Source organism: Quercus robur, chromosome 4 (genome assembly GCF_932294415.1).
Source record: "Quercus robur chromosome 4, dhQueRobu3.1, whole genome shotgun sequence".
Taxonomy (NCBI): domain Eukaryota; kingdom Viridiplantae; phylum Streptophyta; class Magnoliopsida; order Fagales; family Fagaceae; genus Quercus; species Quercus robur.
Window position 1 is genome coordinate 68,672,810 of NC_065537.1, and position 12,404 is coordinate 68,685,213.

General features: G+C 33.4%; 1 protein-coding gene across 1 annotated transcript; it reads left to right on the top strand.

Moving 5' to 3' along the window:
• Positions 1-5,949: 5,949 nt before the first annotated feature.
• LOC126722461 (putative disease resistance protein RGA4) lies at positions 5,950-9,576 on the top strand. The gene has a single exon (XM_050425619.1). The coding sequence runs from the start codon at positions 5,950-5,952 to the stop codon at positions 9,574-9,576; it is 3,627 nt and encodes a 1,208-aa protein (XP_050281576.1).
• The last annotated feature ends 2,828 nt before the right edge of the window (positions 9,577-12,404 follow it).

The following is a 12,404-nucleotide window of genomic DNA, read 5'->3' on the forward strand; positions in this document are numbered from 1 at the left end:
TATTATTAGTTAATATTGGTAAGAAAAAAAAAATTTAGAAAGAGAAAAATTGATTTAAGTATGATGAAGTAATTGATTTAAGTATGAAACAAACTCACATAAAAAATAAAAAATAAAAAATAAAAAGTATGAAATAAATTCCCTTATATATACATTGTCCTTTTTGGTAATTTATCCCTCAAACTGCCACTTTTATAAGTGCTAGCCAAACACTCAGCTTTTTCATTATGCACTTTTTAACAGTTTTTACCAAACACTCAGTTTTTTGAAACTCAACTTTTTCATTATGCACTTCTAACAAAACTCCACTTTTTCATTATGCACTTTTACAAAAAGCTAAACCAAACTCACCCTCAGTCTTGGCCCTTACATAAAATCCTTTAACACTCATATTCTAATATGCGATATGCGTCTTCTAACCCCATAAGCACTTGTAGTTACAAACCTTCAAGTGAAATAAGGTCCACCCTCTCCACAATCACAAGGCCCCAAATTCAATGACCCTGTAACGAATATGGGCCAACTCCAATAAACATTTTTCAATAATTTTTTTTCATATAAAAAATTATGTTTATATATTTTCAATCATTTAATAAACATTTTTCAATAATTTTTTTATATAAAAAATTATGTTTATATATTTTCAATCATTCTCTTTCTTTTTAGGGTTTTGTTAATGAGGCACTCGATTAGGAGGTTTCAAAGGGTTCTAGCTACATTGCAAAATAGCAAAGTTTAACCAAAATTTAAAAAAAAAAAAAAAAAAAAAAAAAAAGAGATTTGCATGCCACGAGTGATCTTTCAATAGACACTCCTGAAATTCTAATGGGAGCTTAGCATTGTTTGTATCACAAAGTGCTGCAATATTGCTTCTCCATGTAAAAAATTTCACTCTTAGATGGATTAGCTTGAAGCCTAGGCTGTAGGTGAAATTTATCCAAAGCATTCTTTAAAACATGGAAAGAGTTAGTGGTAGCTATGATCTCAATTAAGTTATTTACATAGTATATTTGGGCTAAATTCAACTTTTAACACTTGGAAGGACTAAATATTTTCATTACTAGCCCATACAAGTATAGTGAGAGAGAATACTCTTTGTTAATCCATTCATCCCTTCAAAGTAACCTTAGACTGTCATATTGTTCAATGAGAAGGGGGTGTTTGGTACACCATTTCAAACAACAAATTTTAGTTTTTAAACAGTATTACATATATTTTCATACACTTTTTTACCCACACATGTTTTCAAATAATAAAACAAATGTTTTTAAGTGTATGTACCAAACACTCCCTAAGTTCAACTGCCCATCTTGGGATCAAATATTTTATTTTAGTAAAGACTAACATTGGCATTGATTATCAACTAGTAGCTTTGCTATCTATGCCTTTCAAGTTGACTTGGTAAAAAAAAAGAACCTTTCTATGCCTTTGTTGTACAATATGATATTGACCTAAACTCAATTTATCTTTGATGGTGAATGATGGTCATTATTGTTGCATTGACCCACTAATTTACTTATGTGGAAGATGTGAAATCATTGCATGCTATACTCTTAGTAGCTTTGAGAAAGTAAGTTGCGTGTCCATCAAGCTTTTCTATCTTTTAAGACAGAATATCTAATTAAGTCATAAGATTCTTTCCATTTCATTTATCTCTTATTCCTAAAGCTTCATTCAACATAATTGTAATGCATAAATACTTATATATCAAATAAATCCAATGCTATCAAATTTAGTTGATTTAACTTGTGTCAAAAGTCTATGTGTGGATTAGCTTAAATTTCAAAGTTGGATTATGCAAACAAGGCAATAGGATCAAACTCTCACAATGTATGGGAATAAAGCATTAACGATCCTAAGCATATTTTTTTTGCATTGTTCTGGTTTGATGTTTGTGTACAAAGTGTTGAGTTGGGAGTACTTTCAAAAAAGAAAAAGAAAAAAAGAACTACTCTCCTCTAAACGGAAATATAATATAACGTGTATAAATAATAATAATAAAAACTCAATAAAATTTGTTACTGAGAAAACATAATAAACAATAAAAAAGGAAGAGATCTCTTGAATATAATTTGATGTAACCATAAAAAGTTGGAGATTGTTGTTTAATTCAACCCCTTTTAGAAGATGTGACTGTTTTGTGCATTTCGAGATTATAAATTGCTAATTGGATCAGTAAATTAGGAGAGAGATTTCAAGTAATTATAGGATGCGTTCCAATATCAATAATAACAAAGTTTTTTAGTTGGACATGGCTTGGCCAAATGGGCCAATTTGCAATGGATATTTATTATTTAATTAGTAGAAGAATAATTTTTAAAAAATTAAAATTTTACTTTTTTAAAAAAAGAATGGAGTTTTAATTTTATTTTTAACACACAACGACATATGGGCATATGGCAATGGCAGCCGAATAAAGACAGCAACCCAACGGGCCCCACTGCATACCAGTGGGCTGTGTCCGTTTCTCAGTTTCCAAAACTACTAATAATTTCAAAGCCCAAAAAAAAGACCCTTCATTATCCCTCCGTAAAACGTCAAACTTCAATCTTACACTCTCTCCGTAAGAGATTGGACCCAAATGGTGAAAATTTGTAGTGTAATCAGACTGTTTTTGCTAAACTGTAGTGTAATCAGACTTTGTACGCCTTTCAATTGCACCTTCTAGCATTATTCATCATACCTAAGCCACCATTACACAAACAAACTTACAGCTTTTACAGTAGACTTTCACATAGAGTAATGGATATATATTTTTTTTTTCACTAATCACAATTAACTAAATAAAAAGTTGTGATCAAAATTGTGTATTTTATTTTTTGTGATACTAGATTTTTTGCATTATATTGAGCCCCTCACTCTGTATTTGACTCAACCCCAAAGAGTACATGTACATTTCCTACTGTAACCACGAATTTGTAAAATTTATCGCAAAAACAATAATATTCCTCATCTCATATTTAATATTTTCCTTTTTCTTTTTTAATGAATTATTAGGACAGTTCAAGAATTTAGAGTTCTCTGGAAATCGATCCAACTCAAGTTTGATCAAATCAAACTCGCTTTCGATGATTGAAGATCCATATCTATGGAGGAGAATAGATTAATTGGATTTGGAATTGGAATCAAGCCAAGCCACCATAGCAAGGAGCAAAGGTACCAATGTTTGTGCATGACTTCTTCTCCCCATAAGTATTTTGTCCAAAGAGAAAGAAAAAAGCTCTTTTTGACTCAAAGACTTCATTTCCGACCTTTTTTGGGTGTGACTTTGTGAATACTGAATAATAGTATTGAACAGTTTTGGAAAATTGACCCCATCTCCGAGTGCCAAGCTCCTCTTCCCTTTCCCTTTCCCTTTCCCTTTTTCTTTTTATTTTCTTTTATTTCAAATTCAATTCCTATGGCTGGTAGGGACTAATATTTCAATTTCAATTTCCCCTTTTCAATTTTAATATCATGTATTATTTTAAGCCTTTTCCAACTGAGGAACAACTTTAGTAATATAACATCGAATGTAAAACTCTAACAAATTTGTTAGGTTATTATGGAAACTAATTAATGCTTCTTAGAAGACCTAATAGAGTAAATTGTAAATTACACACTTAAAATTTGAGAATGATTTTATCTTTTCCTCTTAAAATTTGAAAATTTTGATTTAATCCCCTAATGTTACCTATTGTTTTGATTGGAACCCTTCCATTTGTGCCCATACCGAAAGTCAACTCAAAACAAATTTGTTTTAACACACTCGAACTAAGTTGTTTTGGGTCTGAAAATACACATCCAATTAAACCACGCCACCTTATTTAAAGAATACACATCAATAAATTAAAATAATTCAAAATTTGTGGATTTACCTAAAAAGAAAAAAACTAAAAGTTTAAAACTTAAAAACCTCTCTCTCTCTCTCTCTCTCTCTTTGGAGAGTAAATAAAGTAACTAGGGTAGTGATTAAATATTTCAATAAAGTTAGTTTGTTGCTACTTCCTAGTTGCTAATGATGGGTTGAACACTCCATTTTGATTACCTTTATTTAGTGGTTGCTGACTTGTTGAATATTTATAAAAGTTAGTTAAGCATTTGTCTTTAGCATCTTTATATAAGGCAAATGTTAACAAGCACCCGTGTGGTGCTTGTTAGGGATAAAATAATATAAGTCTTATTTAATAAAAAAATTGGATAAATGGGAGAAAAAGAAGGATATGATATAAAACTGATCTCATAATTTATATAGCCGTCAAAATACAGACATAAACACAACCCTTATATTAAATAGACAAAAAAAAAAAAAAAACATTTTGAGGGCCCACATATGTACCTTTTGGTTATTCTTAAGTCTCAACCCTTCCATCTTTGATCCTGTCCAAGTACTCAACCATTCTAGTGAACTTGGCCGCAACATTGCTGAATATGTCTTTGGAGACCATCAATAAGGTGTTGATCATTTGTTTGGGGTTTGTTATTCGTTGAGATACAATCTTAATCATTTGTTTGGGGGGAAATGGTTGTGGTTGGGATGCCCAAAAAATTTAAGCTTTGTTTGGATGCCTAGAAAATGTTGTAAAAAAAAAAAAAAAACCCCAAATTTTATTCCTAGGATATATTTAACCCCACACTTTTAAATGATACATTTTAAACCCTAAACTTTCATACCCTAACAAATTACACTCTCACATATGAAATGTATATTTATGAATGTTTGGAATTTAACTAGTTCCATTTAAAAGTCTGCCTAAGGATAAAATTATGGATTTTTTTTTTTTTTTTTTACTTTCGCCAAAAATAAACTATATATATTACAGTGTATGTGATTTTTAACTAAAATTATTTTAGTCTTTTAATAAAAATATAATAATGAAAATGACATAGCATGATTTAATTGAACCAACTCTATGAAATAAAAAGCAGTAAGCAGGTATCTTTCACAAAAAAAATAATAATAAAAAAATTTGAACCAACCAAATACAAATTAACACATTAGCATAGGCCTAGACAAAAAAGATTCACAGTCATAATGATAAGTAACATTTGTTTTTTAAATTTTTTTGGGTAAAAAACTACAGGTAACGTTAAAAATCAAATTTTGTAAATGTTACGAGAGAAAATCAAAATAATTAGTACAGTGACAAAGGTCAAAAAGTAAGAGGAAAGTGGTCAACAAGATTAGTAGATTACTTTAAAGTGTAAAGTGTAAAGCATATAAACAGTGATGTAACAGAGATTCTCGGTAAAAATGGTCCATTACCATCAATTTTGGAAATAATTTGTCCAGAAACACTGTTTCTGAACTATATAGCAATGTACCACTTTTTCGGGTACTCGAGCTTGGTGAGCTCGAGAACCATGTTTTTTTAATCCACTGCCGCCCCATATTCAAGGAGCCCTATAGTGGCGTTTTTAAGCCCTATAGTGACGTTTTCGGGCCCAAAAACGCCACTATAGGGCCCCTTAACCTGTTATGGGGACTCACAAAAAAATTTTGCAGGAAAACGCTGCTATAGGACCCAAAAACGTCACTATAGTGGCTTAAAAAGGCCACTATAGGGCCCCTTAACTTGTTATGGGGGCTTATAAAAAAATTTTGCAGGAAAACGCCGCTATAGGGCCCGAAAACGTCACTATAGGGCCCCTTACCGGTATGGGGGCTAAAAAACGCCGCCATAGGGTCCGAAAACGTCACTATAGGGCTTAAAAACGCCACTATAGGGCTCCTTGAATATGGGGTGACAGTGGATTAAAAAAACATGGTACTCGAGCTCACCAAGCTCGAGTACCCGAAAAAGTAGTACATTGCTATATAGTTCAGAAACAGTGTTTCTGGACAAATTATTTCCAAAATTGATGGTAATGGGCCATTTTTGCCGAGATTCTCTCATCACTTTCACTATTTCACAAACCCATCTGATCTTAATAATATTCCTGAAAGAAAGAATCAAAGAAACAAAAACTATGGCGGAAGGAGCTTTATTCCACCTTGCCAGAAAAGTCCTTGAACTGCTGGGTTCCTTCACTCTCCCAGAGGTCAAACTGGCCTTCGGTGTTCAAATTGAGATTGAAAAACTAACAAGCACAGTTTCCACGATCCAAGCTGTGATTCTTGATGCAGAAAAGCAGAGTTCTCATAATCATCAGATCAAAGATTGGCTCAGAAAGCTCAAAGATGTTCTCCATGATGCTGATGACTTGCTGGATGATTTCTCAACCCAAGTTTTGCGGCACAAGGTGATGAGAAAGAAGAAGGTACGCATTTTCTCTTCAAGTTCTAATCGTATTGCTTTTAGTCCTAAGATGGGTCGTCAAATAAAAGAAATTAGGGAGAGACTAAATGCCATTGCAAAAGATAAGGAGGATTTCCACTTTATTCAAAGCTTCATTGAGCCACAAGTCATGAGTAGGGACAGAGAAACTTATTCTTTTGTTCTTGAAGATGAAGTTGTTGGGAGAGAGAATGATAAGGAAGTGATTATCGAACTTCTTTTTGATGACAATGTTGTAGATAATATTTCTATCATTCCAATCGTTGGTATTGGAGGATTAGGGAAAACCACACTAGCTCAATTGGTTTACAATGATCAAAGTGTCAACAAAAATTTTGAGCTAAAACTTTGGGTTTATATCTCTGAAATCTTTGATGTAAAACGAATTGTTAAAGAAATTTTAGAACAGCTGACGGATGAGAGACTTAAAGAAAGCTTTGAGATGCTGCAAAATCAGCTTCGAAAAAAACTTAGTGGAAAAAAGTACTTGCTTGTCTTGGATGATATGTGGAATGATGACAATGCTAAATGGCTTCTCTTGAAAAATTTATTAATGGTTGGTGCAAGGGGAAGTAGGATAGTTGTAACTACTCGTTCTATAATGGTGGCGGGCATAACAGGGGCAACTTCATGGTATGCTCTAAGAGGCCTACCTGTAGAAAAGGCTTGGAATTTGTTTGTAAAAGTTGCATTTGGAGAAGGCCAACTGCCAAAGAACCAAGCCTTTATTAGCCTGGGAAAGGAGATTTTGGAAAAATGTGTTGGGGTACCTCTTGCCATAAGAACAATAGCAAGTTTGCTACACTCCAAAGCTTCTGAAAATGAGTGGCAATCTTTCAAGAATTATGAACTCTCAAAAATAACTCAAGGAGAAGAAAATAATATTTTATCAACACTTAAGTTGAGTTATGATTATCTTCCATCATACTTAAAACAATGCTTTGCTTATTGTAAATTGTTTCCAAAAGATTACGAGATTGATGTAGAGACATTGATTGATCTTTGGGCAGCCCAAGGTTTTATTAAGTTATCAAATCCAAAGCAACGTGTTAAGGATGTTGGTAGAGAGTACTTCAGGTTATTACTTTGGAGGTCATTCTTCCAAGATGTTAAAAAGGATTATTGGGGTGATATATGGTGCAAAATGCATGATCTCATGCATGATCTTGCAATCTCTGTGGCTGGAACAGAATGTACTGTATTACATTCAACCGAGGAAAATATTGGTGAAAATGTTCGTTATATATCATTTAATCTTTTGGATTCGTCAATGCAGTTTCCAATCATCAAGTTTAAAGGAAAGAGGATACGAACGGTTCTTGGACATAGTAGAGGGCGTGACTTTTCTTGTAATGCGCTCTTTTCAAATCTTAAGTATTCACGCACACTAGATTTGAGCTATCTATGGTCACAAAAAATGCCGAGTTCAATTGGGAGATTGAAGCATTTAAGATATCTTGATATTTCTGAAAATGATCGCATTAAAATTCTCCCTAATTCCATTGTCATGCTGCTGAATTTGCAAACACTGAAGCTCAAGAATTGTCATGCAATTAGAGAATTACCCAGGGACACCAAAAATCTGGTCAATCTTAGGCATCTAGATATTACTGGCTGTATTAAACTGACTCATATGCCCCACGGACTTGGAAATTTGACTTCTCTTGAGATACTACCATGGTTTCTCGTGAAGAATGGAGGTTTCAAGGCTAGGTCTAGTGCTGGGGTAAGTGAATTGAGGGAGCTGAGCAATTTGGGAGGAAGCCTAATGATTTATAATATAGGACATGGTAAAGATGACATGACAGAATGTAAAGCTGCAAATATGAAGGAGAAACAACATCTTCACCAACTGGGATTATACTGGGACACAAAGTTGGTTGTTGAAACTGAATGTTATGATGACATGTCAGTGGAAGGCCTCCAACCACATGCAAATCTTGAAGTATTGATTTTGTCGAATTATATGGGTATTACAATTCCAAGTCGGGTATCTTCACTCACAAATCTTGTCAATTTGCGCTTGCGTTATAATTGCAGATGCCACCATCTCCCATCGTTAAATCAACTCCCTTTTCTCAACTCTGCCTGTCTTGTTGGTATGGAAGCACTTCAATACATATCAGAAGACATTGTTAGTAATGTGTTTGGTTCCTCAATAACAACATTCTTCCCATCTTTATTTTCTCTCGAAATAAAGAAATGCCCTAATCTGAAGGGATGGTGGAGGAAAGATGATAATGATGGGCCAGACCATCTGTTGCTGCCATCATTTCCTCGTCTCTCTAAATTGGAGATTCAAGATTGCCCTAATCTTACTTTCATGCCCTTGTTTCCATATCTTAAAGTAGAGTTGAAATTGTGGGAAGCTAGCTTGAAGGTATTGCAGCAAACAATAAATACACAGAGACCATCAACATCAACAACCTCCTTATGCTACTTTCCTCTTTCTGAATTAGAGTTTTTGGATTTAAAACGGGTTAATGATTTAGAATCTCTTCCAGAGAAGTGGCTGCAAAACCTTGTTTCTCTTCGGAGACTCTTCATTTATGAATGCCATGGTCTTATGTCTCTTCCTTGTAGAGGTATTCAATATCTCACCTCACTTCAAGAGATAGAAATAGTGAACTGCAATGAGATAGCTCTGGTAAATGACGAAGATGATGGCATGCAATGGCAAGGCCTTCAGAGCCTCCATTCTCTGTGTTTTAGGAGAACTCCAAAGTTGGTGTCTCTACCAGATGGGCTTCAACATGTTATCACTCTTCAAAAACTCAAAATTCATAATTGTACTGGTTTAATGGCTATACCGGAGTGGATAGGCAACCTCACATCACTACATCATCTTTCAATTTCTGGATGCTCCAATCTAACGTCACTGCCTCAAGAGATTTGCAATATCTCCTCATTACAAATTTTTAAGATTGAAAATTGTCCTAATTTGATGGCTTTACCAGGGTCAATGGATAACCTCACGTTACTACAAGAGCTTACAATTGGTGAATTTCCTAATCTGACCTCACTGCCTCAAGGGATTCGCAGTCTCACCTCTTTAAAAAGGTTGACGGTTGACAATTGTCCTAATTTGATGGCTTTACCAGAGTGGATAGGCAACCTTGCATCACTGGAAGAGCTTATAATTTGCAAATGCCTTAATCTGACATCATTGCCTCAAGGGATTCATGATCTCCCCTCTTTACAACGGCTGATGATGACTGATTGTCCCATTTTACGAGCAAGATGCCAGTGGGAAATAGGTGAAGATTGGCCCAAGATTTCTCATGTTCCAGCCTTGAGATTGGATGATTATGGGTGGTGAGAAACAACTTGTTCAAGTATGTGTCAATTTGTTAATCACAATTTTTCATAGAAAATAAAATAAGGATGCTTTTATCTTTTTTCTTCTTTAAGTTTTTGAGAGTTGTGATATTTTGGGGACTTCTCAGTTATTTGACTTCTCATGTAGAGAATAGACTTGGGCTCAAAAATTCAGACCTATCCAAAATTTGCAATTGTGCACTATAACAAGAAGTCAGTGGTAATAATGTGTGTGTGTGTTTTTTTTTTTTTTTTAAATTCTATTCATTTTGTTCCATTTCCATTCCTGTCATCAAAATTTTAATTATACACATTGTTTTTGAAATTTGTAGGACAAGAAAAAAGAACATGTAAATTCTTTGATTTTTTTTTTTTTTAATTCTAATGATTTATATGGTTGATTGTGATAATTGCAAAATCAAAGTCAGATAATTATCACTTTGAGGCAACTAACACTGCAGACTTGGTTTATACTTTGAGGGGGAGGTGGGGCTATAAAAGTTTACATTGTAGATTCTACTAAAACTAATTTAGGCAATTACAGATACCACCCCTGTGGAATACCCTTAAATAGCAACTATCTCATGTTTTATTTTGTGACACTTACCTCCCTTGGGTTTGGTAATGGACTAACAAACTAATGCTGTTAAGACAACGTGAATGCGCACAGCTTCTCTTTTTCCCCTACTTGACTAACTGCTCATCAAAGTAAATTGGGGTAGAATGTTTTTTTAATCAATTCTTTTCTAGTAAGTTCATTTGCCACATCATCAAATTATGTTATTGATAAATGGAAATGTCTAATAGAGCAAACCACAGGGGAGGTAAGTGTCACAAAATAAAGCACACGGTAGTTCCTTTTAAGAGTATACCGCCAGGATGGTATCTATAATTTGCCCAATTAATTTACAAATTCTCACATGAGCTAATCCATAAAAACAACGAATTCATTGAAAGTTTCCATCTGATTTTCATTTCCTATCTTCTGACTAAAAATTTCTAATTAGATTTTGAGTTTGTTCAAACATTTTGAACAAAACTTTTGCTGCTTTCTGGTCTGTTTCTTCTTTATCTGTTTTTATATCCAAGGTTTCTAATGCTCAGAGCAATAGACATCTAGGATTTTTTTGCTTTCCTAATTATTATTATTATTATTATTATTTTTTTGGGGGCTTTGTCTGCCTCCTACAGCTGCTTGCAATCTTCCTTTCATCTTCAAATATTTCTTTAAACCTATATACTCTTTTTGAGTATTCTTACCTTCTCGTCCTTGTCCTGCCAAAAAGGAAAAGTTCTTTTTATTTTTTCAAAAAATTATGTCATTATACTTTTTTTCTTTTTGGTTCTTTTTCTATAAACGTTTCTTTTTTAAGAGAGGCTTCTTAATGCGTCGATTACTTGATTATATTCTTTTCTAATACTAAAAGACATGCATTTTCTTACAAATATGAGTGGAAGTTGTTTCCAATTTTTGATAGTTTTGTGTAGATGTTTCTGTTTGAATTGAAGGTTGTTTCTTTTGTAATTATAACCAGAAATCTATGCAGTATGTGAAATTACGCATTTCAGACTGGTTCTATGTGTTAGCCTTTTTTGTGATTTGGAAGCTAAAATTAAGGACCACTAAATGATTAATCAATTCAAAGGAAGGACTCTAGTGCCATAGGCCCATAAGTGCATGTGTCAAACCAACTCAAAGATGCAGTTAGTAGAAAGTAAAATGGTTGAAAATAATTGTAAATGTTTGCCTTAACATACATATAGAAGTGGGTGGGAATGATCTAGTGATTTGTTTCCAGGAAAAAAGTGTTATCCAATGTCAAAGTGTCTCTCAACTTTCCTATTAGGATAATTTGAAAATCACTTGCTTAAAATTTTACATGTCACTGGTTGGCCGAATATTAATTTAAGGTACCTAGATTTTCTCAATTTTCCCAAAAGGAATCTTCCCTGGAGATGTAGTTCTATATTTAAGAACCAAATCATACACCAATAACTAAGTCATTTTCATGACTTTCATGTTATCCAAATCTAGGGTCTCTTGTTGAGTGATTTCAACATCTATTACTTTGCAAATATGTTCACAACTTCACTTTCAATTTTGTTCTAGTTCAATGCTTTCTTGGAGTGACCAACAAGCTCATCTCAGTTAAATCCTTGAAATCTCAGATGCCATAGTATGGTATCATTGCCCTAATTAAGGGCTATAGTTGCGTCGCACTCTCACCACTTTAAGGAGATTGTGAATCTCTGATTGTCCCACTTACTACAAAGATACAAGGATTGAATAGGTATATGATGGCTAAAATCCCATATTTCTGCAGGAAGGAAAAAGAAAAATCATATGATGGGACAGAGATTAATATCCTTTTGCTGAAGAAATAAACCTAAGATTCTACAGGAATACTAATTAAGCTGCATCCTTTACAAGCTATCAAATATCATCATGTTCTTTGTTTTCTTTTTTTTCTTTATTCATCTCCTTAAGTGTTTTTTTTTTTTTAATTTTAATTTTTATAAATTTAAAAAAAAATCCAACTACTGTAGAATGGATTGCAACACTAAACTATAAGGCTTCAGTATTGATACTATTCAATTTATGTGCATGCTATAATCCTAAACAATGTGGTGATATATATTCCATTTCGGTTCACTCTTTTCTATTGTTTTGACACATTTGGTAGCTAAAACTACTTGATTTGACTATATACATTTATTTTTAATGAGTAAGCATTTTGTTAAAAAAGTACAAAAGGGGCACAACCCTAGTACACCAGATCTATAGAAGAGATTTAAATTGCTTAATTTAATTATTTAGCTATAATCATG